Raw genomic sequence first — 14,519 nt, 5'->3', positions numbered from 1 at the left:
ATACTGAAAAAAAATTAGTATGCAAAAAAATGGAAATTATGCCTACAGGAAGAACAATAGAGACCCTTTCTGGGGTTTTTTTTTTTTTTTTTTGGGGTTTTTTTTGTTTTGTTTTGTTTTTTTTTTTTCCTAAGGCCTAACTCTATGGGAAGATAAAGAAAACTGGCATTCTTCTAGCCAAAAATGTATAGATTTCCCACCCCCCAAAACAGGCTATGAATGGACTACCACTGTGTGAAACTGCATCAGAATAAGCCACATTTTCTTCCTATAGTCCAGCTTGGGAGCACTGGAGGAGCATTAATCTCCCAAAGGACAGCCTGTCCTTGCAGCTATTTCTGGGCTTTCTGCCAGGGCAAAAGCTATTTGAAAGATTTTATCATCATTCTTTCTTCATTCCCCAACACTGCAGCTGTGGATTTATTTTTGTAAGCTTGCTGCAAAGGTGCATCTGATTCTCCACACACGTATGTGAAGAAGTTGTCTGCAGTGATGGTCTCCTCTTTGCCTTTTGAAAGAGAAGGGCATGCACCTGGATCTCCCTAAAGGCAGGGTGAAGAGGAAGGTAGTTATAGATATTATAGCAGCAGAAACAAGCTTGAGGGAAGGGGCTTTGCGAGCAGTGAACTGTAAGAGGTTGTTTGGTTATGTGGGGGAATATTGGACTCCTGTTTACCATGAAGCACAAAATTGGCTGAGGGATTGGAGCCTGAGGGTCATACACGCTGTACATGTGAAGTCTACTTCACTGCCCTTAATTCAGAGAAAAAATAACTGAGAAGAATGCCATCAGCTATGCCAGCTTCAGATTCAAACAGCTTTTATATAATGCAGACTGGGGGAATGCTGCTGTTTCCAAGGATGCAGAAGAACTAGGCTCCTCCAGGGGTAGTAAAGCCCACATTTCATGCACTACAATCTAATTCTGGACACAGTATCTATCATGCTTTAGGCAAGCTGCAAGGCATCAGTTGAAGCACATTTGTTCTGTGAGGCTGTGAGAAAAAGGAGAGGTCCTGCAGTTTGAAAAATATAAAGGCAATTAATAGGCAGGAAGCTATCAGACTTTTTACCCTTGTGGGCTGGAGTTTGTGACAGTGTCCTGGGTGCTCCTTGACTCCTGCTGCAGGCTGGACAAGCTGCTGGGCTGCAGAGCCAAGCAGCGTGATGCTTGCTGTGCCTAACTGAAGCCTGGAGGAAAAGTCTGGATAAAAAATGCAGATGAAGAATCAGCCCTGATCTCCAGCCCCTGTAAAATCTTAACTAAGTTACTAAGTATGGAAACAGCGTCATTTCAGCAGGCATTGCAGGAGATTGCCATATGGGCTGCCTCTGCAAAGCCACAAGCTCAGAGCCTCAGCAAGCACTGACAGTGCTGACTGCTCTTTAAGGGCAGGTTTCTGACTCCCCTGCAAGGAGTTCTGTAAAGCACACTAACAGCTGCAGAGAGCAAGGCAGCATGGATGCATCATGCATTCCCTCTCACCTGTTCCAGCTCTGATCTGCTTTCCCTGGGGTGAGTGTAATTTGGTAAATTGGACCTGCATACCCTCTGCAGGGCTGTAGAAACCAGAATCATGTACTTACTGGCCAGCTCAGACACTGCAGCTAAACACTCAGACACTGTGGCTAAAATTTGTTTTAGCCACAAGTGGCTCACAGACAGCCCTGCCACGGGGTGGGGAAGGGATAAATGTGCTGCCAATTTTTCCAGGCTTTAGGAGAACTGAGTGAAGGCAGCAGAACACAGGAGATGTTCCCTCAGCCCTGGCTGCTGCCAGGTGTAAGCAGAAGTTGCTGTGGCTCTAAGGGAAGAGGAGGTGGTTGCCCTGTGGTAGGAGAGGGGGGTTTTCCCCTGCACAGGGAAGCCACCAGCTGATAGATTCATAGCCACTTTTCTGTGGCTCAACTGAGACCAAGCGCAATGTCACTTCAGGTGCAAATTTGACCAAAACCTTGGGGCTTTCTGCCTCTAATTATCCCCATCCTCAACCTGGCTGATGCAGCTGATTTGAAGGAAACCTATTACATTAGTCTACTTCCTAAACCACAGCAGAGTCCCTTGTCCCTGCTTGCAGTCTCTAGTTTGCAGTGCATCCCATTCATACAGGACATGGTCACCAGTGCCCTTACCCAGAAGGTTTGAGACTGCTCAAATTGTCTCATGATACCAAGGGGAAGGTCTTAATTATCCACTGCCTCTACAGTGTGGCATGAGCCCTAACTCCTGATGGGCAGCCTTCTTGTAATTTAAATAGCACCCAGGCACAGCTGTAAGCACAGACAGGTGCCACTGAGGGCCTGGCCCACTCAGCCCTCCACGGCAGCAGCCAGCTCCTGCTGCCAGCAGCACCATCCATCAGCTGGAGTAGCCTTCGCACACCAGGGCCCCCAGCACACATCTGTTATCCCACCTCACCTAATGGCTTGGGCAAGGAGCTCGAATGTCAGAGACCTCCAACCCCAGCAGGCTGCAAATGGAGAAACCATTCTCCGAAGTTTCCTTAAGGACCTTTTCCCTCCCCACTCCAGCACTGACTGGAGCCCTGATGTCACTGCACTGCACATATGTGCCAGCCAGGCTCAGATGTCCAGCACCTGAGCCCAGCAGCTCAGGAAGCCGCACTAGTGGCATGTCCACATGCCAAAGAGATTAAGCAGTGTTAAATGGGAGTATCAGCAGCCAAAAAAAAAAAAAAAAAAAAGGAAAAAAAAAGGAAAAAAAAAAAGAGCACACATGAAGTAGTTAAAAATGGTACATCCCAGATCCTTAACACCCAACACCCCCCACACAAACAGAGGCGCTGCTCCAGCACACCAGTACCTTCCCCTGCACAGCTGAGGCAGGACTCAGGACTAGAGATGAACTAGTTTTATGGACCAACTCAGCTATAGCCTTGGTTAAGGCAAATTTATCTTTAGTTTAAAATTTGAGTCATCAGTGGCTGGCTGAAGCACCACTTTCACACTGGTACAGGAATGTGACCCATCAGTAAGAACACTTCAGTAACCCCATCCACCCGGCCCAGTTCACATCAGTTTGACAGGGCCAGGCGACAGCTCCTGCTCATGGTTTGGGCACTTGGGAGATCCACAGGCACATGGATTACCTGCAATGCAAGGGCAGTGAACACCGGTGCTTGCTCTGGCCTTGTCCCCTAGCAAGCTTTCTTAAACCGGTGTTCACAGCTTTGTCCCTGGACCCTTTCCCTCCCTTCGCAGAAATATCCAAGTCTGAAAATAAGCACCTCCCACCACATGCTATTACTGACCTTTCGTCTTCCATCGACTCTCCAATCTCACTTGTTTCAATGGTCTTACAAATTTGCTGAAAACCCTGAGGCACCTCAGTGTGAGGCCCTTGTTCAGAATACATGCAAATTAGGGAGGGCACAGGTCAACTGGAACATTACACACACTCCAGTGCCAAGCACTCTGCGCACTTGCACTGTACCCACCACCCAGAACAAGCAGCACAAGTGACACGCTGCACTCACCGCACACACCAGCTTATTGTGCTTGTGTTTACACCTAGGTGTGGTTCAAGTCATGCTGGTTTTACAGGTACCACTCATCACACACCATCATTGCACATTTACTACAAAATCATTTATTAGACAGCAATACACAGCTTTAGCAGGAAGCTTATATACATGCACACAACACTGCTGACTACCCTACTCGGCGACTCTAGCTCTTTTGCCCTTGGCCTTGCGGACCTCTTCTATCAGATCTTTTAAGTACTGAATTTCCTTACTAAGGGAATCTGCTTTCTCCTTCAGGGCCTGGTTCTTCTGCTCCAACTCTCTGCACTCCCCAGACAGTGCCTCCTGTTCCGCCCTCTTTTTCTGCCGGTAACGTGTGGCAGCAGTCTTATTCTGCTCCATCTTTTTCAGTTTCTTATCTATTTTCTTTTCTCCTTTCACCTTTGCTGACACTACCTTCTCTTCAGGATGATCATATGGTTTGGACCTCACAGAGCCACAAGGGGCATCTGCAGGGAAGTGGCTGCCATTGGGGGATCCAACTGAAGTGGTGGGGCTGTGTTGGGGGGTTCCCAGGTAGGAGTCTGGGCTCATGCATATTCCACTATCATCAGAGTGGTTCTCGTCCTCTTTCTCAGACTTGGTGATCACCACCACTACAGTGGGGTACTCCCGCTTTCTTTCTCCTTCCAGAACATCCACTTCACTACCTAGTTCTAAACTAAATGAGTGGTCTGGAGTGGAAGTCAGAGACCCTGGGGAGAGGGGAAAAGACCAAAGGGAAGTCAACGGGGCCATTGGATCTGCTCCAATGGGGGATTCGGGGAGATGGGTGATTACATTATTCATCAGTGGAAGTTCTTTGTTGTGAAATTCCTGGATGGTAGCATTAAATAGATCACACGTGTCTTCCAACGTGGCCATCAGCTCGTCTGGTGAGACGGTGGCTTCCAGATGTTCCATACCTAACAGGGCATCAAAATCAAATTCCTTCAGATCCATCTTCTCCACCATCCACTCCATGCCAGAGAAGGCATCCTCTGCACAATACAGAAAGTAAATTACCACTTCAGTAAGCCATCACACAGTGCAGCTCAAGCTTATGAAAACAATCTATCAGGTTATCATCTTGCATCCTTCCTCTCTCATGTATTATAGCATAAAGAGTAAACCATTAGGAAAAAAACTCTTTCATTAAGCTCCTAAAAACTGCAGGGTACAACATAACCAGCTTTTGTGACATTCCAACCCTCTTATTTAAATACCAGAAGAATTCAGGGACATGTGCAACATACAACCATGCTTTCTTATTGTTACCTCTGCCAAGAAACAGTACCACTGACAGCTGGTGTGTTATTTCAAGGCCAACACAAGAGGCACTTCACCATAACCAGCAACCGTGTGTAGAGTAAGCCGTGTAGCATACACTCTTTTCAAGCCCAGGTAACACACGTGAGATTGCCTTCAGATTTAAGAAAACCTAGCAATTTATTTTCAACCGGAATGTTGTGATACTATGTAATTGATGCCCTTTATGAAAATAAGCAATACCTTACCCTGACTGCTATCTATGGTGTTGCCTAAACTGTCCACAGCAAGCCAATTGGAGGAGACTGCCTTAGCCTTGCCGCTGGAGAACCCATGCGAACCGAGGGGCTCGGCCACCTCCAGGTAGTCATCTAGGAGTCCCAGACTTTCCTCAGCCACCGAACACGGCTGGCTGAAGGGGGATATTGAATCCCCCAACAGCATCTCGTTGTTCAAGAAGCTCATTTTCGTCAGCTTTTAATGCTTTGACGTCGAAGGATGTAGACAAGTAGAAGGTTTTTTCGTCGACTACAGCAATGCTGCTGTGCGGTGCGGTGAAAAACCTGCGAACAGAACTTGCACCCATCAGTATTCGGTTTGACCAACATAGTAACCTTTCCTACCAGGGCCAGCTCAGAAGTATGGCGGAACTTCAGAGATTATCTCACTTCTTTATTGCTGGGCTGCTGCACGTCCCCCGCCTCCCTCAGGGGCCGCCCCGCCCTCCCGCCGCCATTTCGCGGTCCCGCCGCCATTTTGTGTCCTGCCACGTTTCCAGCACCGCACAGGGCTGGCCCTGCGCGCACGATGGCCAGGGCAGACTTCTCGCCGCACTAGTACAGTATTTAACATTTCACGGGCGCCACATGAGTAACAACCCCCGTTCATCTAGCTGCGATTATAGCACGCGGTCCTTAGACTCAAAACCCTACAACCTCTAATGCCCCGTCTTTCCCCACACACAGCAGCAACTTTCCCTCGCGAGAGCAAAGAAATCCTCCCTGGGAAAGTCCCTGTACTCCCACAAACATCCCAAAAAATAAATATTACGTAATAAAATGCCAGATTTTTTTTCGAAAGCAAGGTTTCTTGAACGATAGGAAACGTTGTCATCTCTCGAAAATTCTTTCGAAATGGCATTTCCTGCTCTTTCTGACACTGGCAGCACCCGGGGATACTGAGCTCTACAAGAATCTCCCCACCTTGCACCCATTTAGGCGTAACTAGAGACTTCTTCTATTAATTCAGTATACCTAGATATTTCTACCCGCTCCCCGTGAGATACCAACCATCACCTCACGCGCAATAAACCCACCCCAAAAGCCCACTTCTAGAGGGTAAGAAGGCGCCTATCAACACACAAAAGACGGAGCAGCCGTCCCTCACACACGATACTCACGCCATGGTTGCAGATGCCGGGGATGTGCTGAGGCCGCCGCCGCTGCTGCTGCGCCTGCTGCACTGGCCGATGCCGCCGCTGGCCCTGCCGCCTTAAAGAGCCATGGCGGCCAGGGGACGGGGGGCTGCTCGTATCCGCGCCGCGCGGGAGGTGCTGCGCACACTGATACAGTCACGCACTCAACCTCCGCTCACGGCCACAGGAAACAATGAGGTGGCAGCGGCGCCGCTCCGCTCTTATATATGAGGCGCCTTCCCAGGCGAGCTGCAGCGGTGAGGTATCCTTCCGCCAGGCGTCACCGGACTGTCACCAGCAGCTAGGGGCTTGTGGCCTGTCTTTCTGGGCTTCTCTCCTGCCGTTTTGCTACGAGTTAAACACAGGAGCCGCCGACAAGACGCCACAGCTCCACGACGGGACAATCAAGAAGGGACTATATGATGTATACATGCGCGCATGACACCCCCCCTCGGGTGCGGCTGTACCACGTGACCGGAGCGGCTGAGGACGCTCCCCCCCCCCCCCCGCCGCGGGGAGCTTTGGGGGGAATTTTACCCGCCAACAAAGACGCGGAGCTCGCGCGGAAGACGTCACGCAGCTCACCACGTGGGAAGGGCGGCGCTCATTGGCTAGGGGCCAGTCGTTTCCGTGCTCCGTGAGCTGTCATTGGCCAGGGCTCGGAGGAGACCACAGCGGAGGGGACGCGGGGGAGAAGGAGCAGCGGGACGGGGAGGGGACATGGCGGCCGCACGGGGTTGGGAAATAAGGATGATGCTGGGAGCGGGTCGAGAACGAGCACCCGGGCAGGGCAATGGCGCCCGCCCACGGCAGCCCTGCGTTTCCCCTGACGTGCCCCTCTCGAAGCAGTGTGTGCTCCTCACTTCGATTTCCAGCGGCTCTTTTTGTTCCCCACACACAGCCCCGCTGAGGTCAGGCGGCAGCTGACGGCTGCGGCCGAGGCTGAGGCGCTGTCATGGCGCCCGTGAGGCGGCCGCAGCCCGCCGTGGCTTCCTGCTCCCGTAGATAACGCGCTGCCTTCCCTCGCTGCCCGGCCCACACACGGAGCGCGTAGATTACGGGCGCTCCGGGGCTGTTTGTTTGCGTGCGTGCAGGAGGGTGTCTGCTAATGGATCACCTACAGAGCCTCGCGGCTACAGAGGACACTGTCACCTTGGTAACTTTCAAAGTGCGGTTTTGCATTTTATCAGATCCAAATCAACTTGCTTCTAGGAAAGAAGTCAGTCCTCTTCCCCCACCCAGTTCCTGCTAAACTAAACATTTCCACCAGCTCGCCTGGCCCCCACTGAGACAGCTCACAGCAGGAAACTCACAGGGGTCAACAGTTTGCCACTGGCTTCAGTTCCTTCATCACCCTTTCAGTCGGCTCACATGAGCACTGGACAGCTCTGGTGAGCTGGGAGTTTCAATACTGTGTCATTCCTCACTGTGTCACAGTTATCCAGCTTCAAAAGGTTGATTTTCCACTTTGCCAGCCTCATAGCACCATCAGCTCTGAGAGCTGCGGTGGGACTTTGCTTGTTCAAACATCATCCTGCAGCTCAACTTGCTCTCAACTACTTCTGCAAAAGGCTCCACTATTTTCCAGTTAAAGCCTCAGTAGTATTTGGGCAAAGCCATAGCCTTCTCTTTATTTGCTCAGGTCTAACTGCCTGGAATGTCTTAAAAAACTGGCTGATGATTTGCAAGGATGGAGTGTGACCCAGTTTTTACTTTTAGCAGTCTGGTCTTAGCACTGTCGCTACAAAGCAGAGTATGTCACTCCACATTTGTAATGTGAACACTGGCTGCTGAACTAAAAAGGGCAAATTTCCCTACATGTTGGTTTGTTGCTATTTTACTTTGGTTGTTTGGTTTTGATTCTTTCTTTCTTTTCTTCCTTTCTTCCCTTTCTTCCTTTCTTTCCTTTCTTCCTTTCTTCCCTTTCTTCCTTTCTTTCCTTTCTTCCTTTCTAAGCACAGAATTTGAAATAACTCATTAAAATAGAGGAGGCAGAGAAAAATGTCCTCCAGTGCCAAAAACCACCACTGTAGCAGTTGAGCAGTCTGAGATAACTGTTCTGATAAATACACTAGGGAGGAGGCAGATCTTGCCTCAAAGGAAAATGGAGAGGATGTGGCCGCTTTTAAAGACGCTGGGTGGGTGATTGGCTGTGTGGATGGCTGGACAGCGCTTCCATGTCCGCACTGGCTAAGGGAGAGCTCTCACATCCACTGCCGTGCCTGCCTTCCCCTCCTTTGAGTGAAAAGGGCGATTGTATGACCATAATAGCAGCTAAACAAACAGAAATGCACCCAATATTTATACACCCAGTCCTTCATCATGAAAAGATAATTACAGATTTCTCTGAAAGGACTCTGGGAATGTGTGCGCAAGAATCACGTAAGCAAAAATGGAGTATGCAAGGAGGAACTTAACCCAGATCTGCCTGTTTCCTAGCTGCCTGCTTTCCCTTTTGTGTGTGAACTGAGGTGGAAATTCATCTGTATTATGAGTTCCAGACAGATTTTCTGTAACAATCTCCAATCAAGTAACCAGAAGCCAGCCGTTTAGAGAAAAGCATCTTTTTCCCTGTTTGCTGCAGGACTGCAGAATAACTGTTGTTAAATCATTTCATGACCTACAACCCCAATTCCTTCATAAATTATCTTTCTTCTTTTACAGATATTATGTCAGAGATATCTCTACTGTGTCTAGATTTTTTTAACCAAGGTAGAAGACACTGTTTTTTTAAGCACAAATAACAATTTTTGGGAATTTTTGTACAAAAGAAATTATAAGTATTTTCTAAGCACAGGACTACTAGCTACTCTTTACTAACTCAATAGTGTCTAAAAAGGAATTTCTTTCCAATATTACATATTTGTTGCTCAGAGACTGAGCAGCTCTGAAGAAAATTGAATTTTAGCACAAAAAGGTGGCTTCTGAGGGAACACCAATTTGTGTGTATGGTAAGTGAAGTCCTGCTGTCATGTTACCAGCTTTATCACCATGGATGTTATTTTCCTGCCCTGGGGACCTCAGCAAAGGGAACTCCTCGGATAAGCAAGATCCATCCTGACACAGAAACGAGGGGCCAGCTGCAGGAGAAAGAAGCTGCTCTTCCAGAGCTCGCTGCAGGAGAGAGGCCAAGGGCCTGGCTGGGAAGCAATGAAGTGCCCTGAAAAATCCAGCACTGCAGAGAGCCACCTCCAGCCAAACAGCTTCACCAGGAGGTGGAAAACTAATACTCCTCATTCACCCTCCTCCTTCCTTTGGGTGGAAGGTCAATATATGGGCTTTAATAATCTCTTTGTTTTTTGGGGTTTTTTTTTGTTGTGGTTTTTGTTTTTTTTTTTAAGTAAACATTGCAATGTAAAAGATGTTTTCTTCTTCCACCAGCAAGAGTACAGGAGACAAACATGCTGAATGCTGTTGGTAAGCACACCAAAGACTGAGGATGTTAATGTTTCCATAGTAACATCCCCTCACACAGTCTGGACCGGCTGCATAGGATGCTCTCAGGGACTGTCAGTGGCAGGGAAGCTGGTGGGCCTCTCTGGCAGGGGAGCAAGGGTGGTGGGAGGAGTGGGAATGGCTGGGGCCAGGAGGGAACCAGCCAAAGTAACAGCGACAGAGATGTCTGCTCTTCTCCGGAGTGCTGGGAAAGCTGCAGCAGGGGGAAGGTGGGCTGACTCTGCTTTGGGAGGGTGCATGATGGCCGTGGTGGCACTGTGCAGGCAGCTTTGGGCCCCCAGTGAGCCTCAGTGCCCCAGAGAAGGAGCAGATGGGCTTTCTGCTGGCCCTGGGCTCTGCTGGGGTGGCTGGGGAGGAGGGGGCACTGCCTGCTTTGCAGAAGGGTGAATGTGAGGACAAGCCCCAGGGGATTCTTGTGAGGGATAACTTGAGTCCTTTGAACCTTCAGGAGGGACAGGAAGCCTTATCCCACACTTCAGTGAACAAAGCATTTCCAGAGACTAGCAGGAATTTTTCCTGGAGACAGAGTGCTGAGGAAAACACAAGGGAAGAATGAGGAAAAGCAGAGAGAGAGACATTTTGAGCAATTTTGAGGGAGAATTACCTACAACCTCTATGGCACAAACTAATTCACAGTGCTCGTTTCTTTCCTTATGTGGTACAGATATCTGAAAAATCTTTTCTGCCAGATTCTCATTGTAAGCTCTTTAGGGATTGCTTTATAGATGTTCCATTTTTAAAATAGATCAAAAAGCAAATATATATGATTAAAGATCAGGCTGGGAGGTATTACATCCATCTTTTATTACATATGAAATAAGTTATCCATATGCTCTGCCTCGTTTGTTTTGGACTAGTACACCGAATGGAATCTCTAATAAATCATTCACTGCTTACCCACTCCCTCACTGTCTTCTGTTTCCATCCTGCTATGTAAATATCCCTGACATTAGAAATGAGACTAATAAAAAAGAGGATTAAATCTGCAATTTACATTTGCAACTTACAGTTCAATTATTTCACACAATTATGGAAACAACCCTGGTTGTCCACCTACATTTTTCTTACTGAACAAACTTGGGCATGCCAAGCACATGCTGATAGCTCACAAAATATGTATCTCCAGAGGCTTAGTTACTCAGAATCAGCCAGGCTGTGGCCAGCTGCCACAAGTGAAAACATTGTGCAAATCTGGCAAGAGGGAGGTGAGTTGTAACTTGCCCAAGCATGAGTTTCCTAAGCAAAGCTACAACTGGCCGAAAATTATGTTTAGCAAAAAATATGCATGAAGGAGGGAGAGGAGGGGGTGCTGACTATTGGTCAGACCATTGGGGGATATTTTTAGTTGTCTCACTGTCCAGCCTTGTTTCATTATGATGAAAGGCCTTGGGGGTCAAGAATAATCCTTCCTGTGCCTTAGCACATGTGGGCTCAGTTTAGCACACAAACAAAAGCCTTCCAGTTATCAAAGCAATGAAAAACAGAAGCACATTTCATGTCAACTATTGTTCTCCATGGGCCTGTAGTTGATGTGACCCCCCTGCAGACTGTGTGCTCAGTGTCTATCAAAATGCGTGTACCTGTAGGTTATCAGCATCTGCCGGAGTCACACATGCCAGGTGTCTTGTGCCCTTCTGTGCGAGGTGAAGAGGACAGTGACAATGCACATTGCTTATTTTCTGCCAGTGTGAAGTTAGCAAGAGCTGAGGCCTGACAAGCGGGTAGGGATTATGAGACCGCAGCATCTCTGCCCAGAGTCCAATGAGTGAGTTAACTGCAGTGGAGCTCTCTTTCAGTGTCCCAGTGCCCCTCAGGACGGTCAGCATGAGGGTTCCTTGCTGTACCAGCCCAGCAGCAGTTACACTGCGCTCCTGAACCTGGTGCCAAAACCGGCAGCTTTGGCTGAAGCAGGTGAAAAGGTTCTAGGGATCTTCTGGGGGTGTGTGAGATCTCTGACTGTGGTGCTGGCAGGCAGCTTCAGCAAGAACACTGACACAACGAGTGCTCAGATGAAGCTCGGAAACTCATTTGAGGATAAGTCACTGTTGAGGCTGTTGAGCTGCCCAGGTCCCTGGGGAGGAACGCTGCAGCCATTATTCAGTAATAATTTTCCACTCTCCATAGGCAGCAGCTTCTCAGTGATTTACCAGCAGACTTTGTACTGTTTTAGTAGATATTTGTTTACAAAGGAGGACAGAAAAAATCCTGGCGGATGTTGACACAATTGTGATACCATTGAGTTTATAGCTTTTCCTGAAGGAATGTAATTTTCCCTTCTAAGGTCTCTGTGTTAGAGGATTTGTCAAATTATGTCAGAAAGATTCTTTCAGAAGACTTTGAGTCTATTCTGCTCCCTGAACTTGTACTTGGACAGACGGGTGTCCTCAGTAGAGCTTCCTCAGGTGTGTTACAGGTGGACTGGCCATAGGCAGGCTGGATAATAGTCCCCAAAGAAGACTTTGGAGCCAAAGTACTGTATTGAGTAGGTGCTGTGGCTTCTCAACCCACCTGCCCTCTTACTGCCATTGCTGTGGTGCCTGGTGAGGGAGGTTTGCAGTTCTCTTATTGGGAGGAGGTTTCTGTGCTTGACTGCTGAGAGAACTGGTTTGAGACTAAACCCAGGTCTGTCAGGAGCCAGCCAGAGCAGCCCAGCTCTGTTGGGGAGGAACAGCTGGCCTGCTCTTCTGGCACTCAGAGGGTGAGACTCTTGGGGCCGTGTTCTGGCTTCAAGAGGAGACAGCTCTGGGTTTGAGGCAATGCTGGTGCTATTCAGGAAGGTAACATTTGAGCCATTCACCTCAGTCATGCAGTCTCAGTAAGACACATTTGGATGCTGAGCACTTATCAGAAATACAGGTCTCGCCTAGGCAGGGGAGACTCACAAAAGGGTAAGTCAGTCCCAGGGCACAAAGCTTGGGAGTCACCAGTCTGCTGGTGACACCAAACATCCTCCTTGGCAGTGCAAAGTGATGGACTGAAGAAGCATCATTCTTCATTCATTATCTTGTTTTACATAGGGGGGAAAAAAAAGAGAGGAGAAAGATTCCTAGTCCAAAACATAAGCTCACTGCTCCTTGTTCAAGAAAAGGCACCAGGACTAAGTGCTTTCTGCTGTCTTTCTCACAACCACAAGCAGTGATTTGGAAAAGAGAAGGTTTGTGCCTTGGTTCACGTCCTTGCCTCAGCAGAAAGCAGCCTCCCTGTGAGTGCCAGGGAGCTGGGCCCCTGCCAGCGTGCTCTCTAACAAGCACCGTGGGAGCTGCAGCTCTGCAGCCTCTGGGACTGCTGTGCCTTGTACTGCCTTGGCTCCAGCGCACCTCTGACAGCACTGCAAACAAGCAGCAGCTAAATATGATTCACATCTTATTATCCATATAAGTGCTGCTACTTACTGTCTCCAAGGTCCCCTGTGCTAAATAAATTCAAGAATCTGAAGGCAAAAATGTCATTCTGCCATACTGTTTCCAGGAACAATTGCTTCTTGCCTTTCAAGGGAGGTAAGGAGCCCACCAGGGCCCTATGAGTTTTCAAGTAATGCCCATTGTGGGCGAGGTAAAGAGCCAACACAGTCCAACATTTGCCATCTGTGCCCTCGTGTCGGTTGCCTCTGAGGCCTGTCCTTTGCAATACTGAGCACAATGAGACAAGAGGGTTGTAGGACTGGGATCATTGTAGTGGGATTTCTTATGGGACAGAATCACTCCTGTGCTTCTGTAGAACAGTGACAATTCCACCGCAGAGAGAGGAAGGGGAAAGGTGGAATTGCACTGAAGCCAGGGAATTGTTGCCTAACAAAAGAAAATCCTAAACAAAACAAGTAACACAAGTGAGCAACTTTTGTCCTTTATTTGTATGGAGAAGGCTTTTCATGAAGAATGTGGTTAGAATTTATATATATATATATTTCCCCTGAGAAGCTTAACACTGAGTGTTAATAGACAGATCAAAGAGCTACTTAGCTACAGGAGCCAGGGAAATTGAACCAGGGCAGCAAAATAAAAATCAATCTGACTTTTAGTGTGTTTAATGTGATTTGGTTCAGAACTGATTTCTGCACGAGTACTTAGGAAAGCTTAAGATCATGAGAAGGTTGAGTTCCTTGAGCCAAACTCGGTGTCCCACTCTCTTTGCTTTTTGTAAAACAACAAGAACGTTTCCTATCTACAGAATGATTTCAGATCTTCCCTGCCTTACCCATTGGTCCTACCACCCTTTTTTGCCTTATTGCTTGCAGGATTATTCCACAGGATCACATACTGTAAAGAAAGGAATAATAGCCTGTTCACCAGCACATTGCTGGGTCCTTGACTTGTGAGTAATGCTGCTCTTCTCAAAGTATGCTAGTAAAAATTTTATCCTTAATTGTGTAAGGGACATGAAATCTATTCTAAGAAGGTGTTGAATCTTATCAAAAAAAAAAAAAAAAGAGAGAGAGAAAAAAAATAATAAAAGGGAGGGGAAGGATATTTCTTGAATCCTTTAGATCATAAACTCAGGTAGTAAACTCAGCCTGACAAGGATAAAGAAGATAAAATCCAGATATCTCAAACACTTCCCTGATTGTCTGGACGGCACCAGTTCTCCCAGGGCCGGAAGCCAATACTGGGTTTCACTGGTAGTACATAGAATCTCCCATTTCTTCCTTGCTGCATCTGTGGGCAAAGCCCCACATTTCAAGATCCAGTCCCAGATTCAGTGAGCCATGCTGGAGCCATTGAATAGTGCAGCTAGTGAGCAAACATATCTTACCTGGAAGAAAAATTCCTCATTTGGAAGAGGCTTCTCCTTTTTTCTGTGAAACGAAAAGTTGGAAGAGTTGCTTCTTTTTTTTTTTTTCTGAGACTAAATTTAAAAAG

The 14,519-nt window shown here is 47.9% G+C and overlaps 1 protein-coding gene across 1 annotated transcript; it reads right to left on the bottom strand.

Annotated features, from left to right (window-relative positions):
• Positions 1–3,587: 3,587 nt before the first annotated feature.
• Positions 3,588–6,604, bottom strand: ATF4 (activating transcription factor 4). The gene is made up of 3 exons (XM_068191311.1): positions 6,193–6,604; positions 5,042–5,356; positions 3,588–4,525 (listed from the first exon to the last, which is right to left on the bottom strand). Exons 2-3 carry the CDS (start codon positions 5,256–5,258, stop codon positions 3,678–3,680), a joined length of 1,065 nt encoding a protein of 354 aa, XP_068047412.1. The 5' UTR covers positions 5,259–5,356; positions 6,193–6,604; the 3' UTR covers positions 3,588–3,677.
• Positions 6,605–14,519: the final 7,915 nt, after the last annotated feature.

This window comes from Anomalospiza imberbis, chromosome 5 (genome assembly GCF_031753505.1).
Source record: "Anomalospiza imberbis isolate Cuckoo-Finch-1a 21T00152 chromosome 5, ASM3175350v1, whole genome shotgun sequence".
Lineage (NCBI taxonomy): Eukaryota > Metazoa > Chordata > Aves > Passeriformes > Viduidae > Anomalospiza > Anomalospiza imberbis.
The sequence above is the reverse complement of the archived record's forward strand: the minus strand, read 5'-3'. Positions and strand labels throughout refer to the sequence as shown.

Bases quoted from the DNA above. Each gene is read 5' to 3' on its own strand.
- ATF4 (XM_068191311.1), bottom strand. From the start codon at position 5,258: ATGAGCTTCTTGAACAACGAGATGCTGTTGGGGGATTCAATATCCCCC. The intron at 4,526-5,041 runs GTAAGGTATTGC...TGTATTGTGCAG, and splicing joins CACCATAGATAGCAGTCAGG to AGGATGCCTTCTCTGGCATG.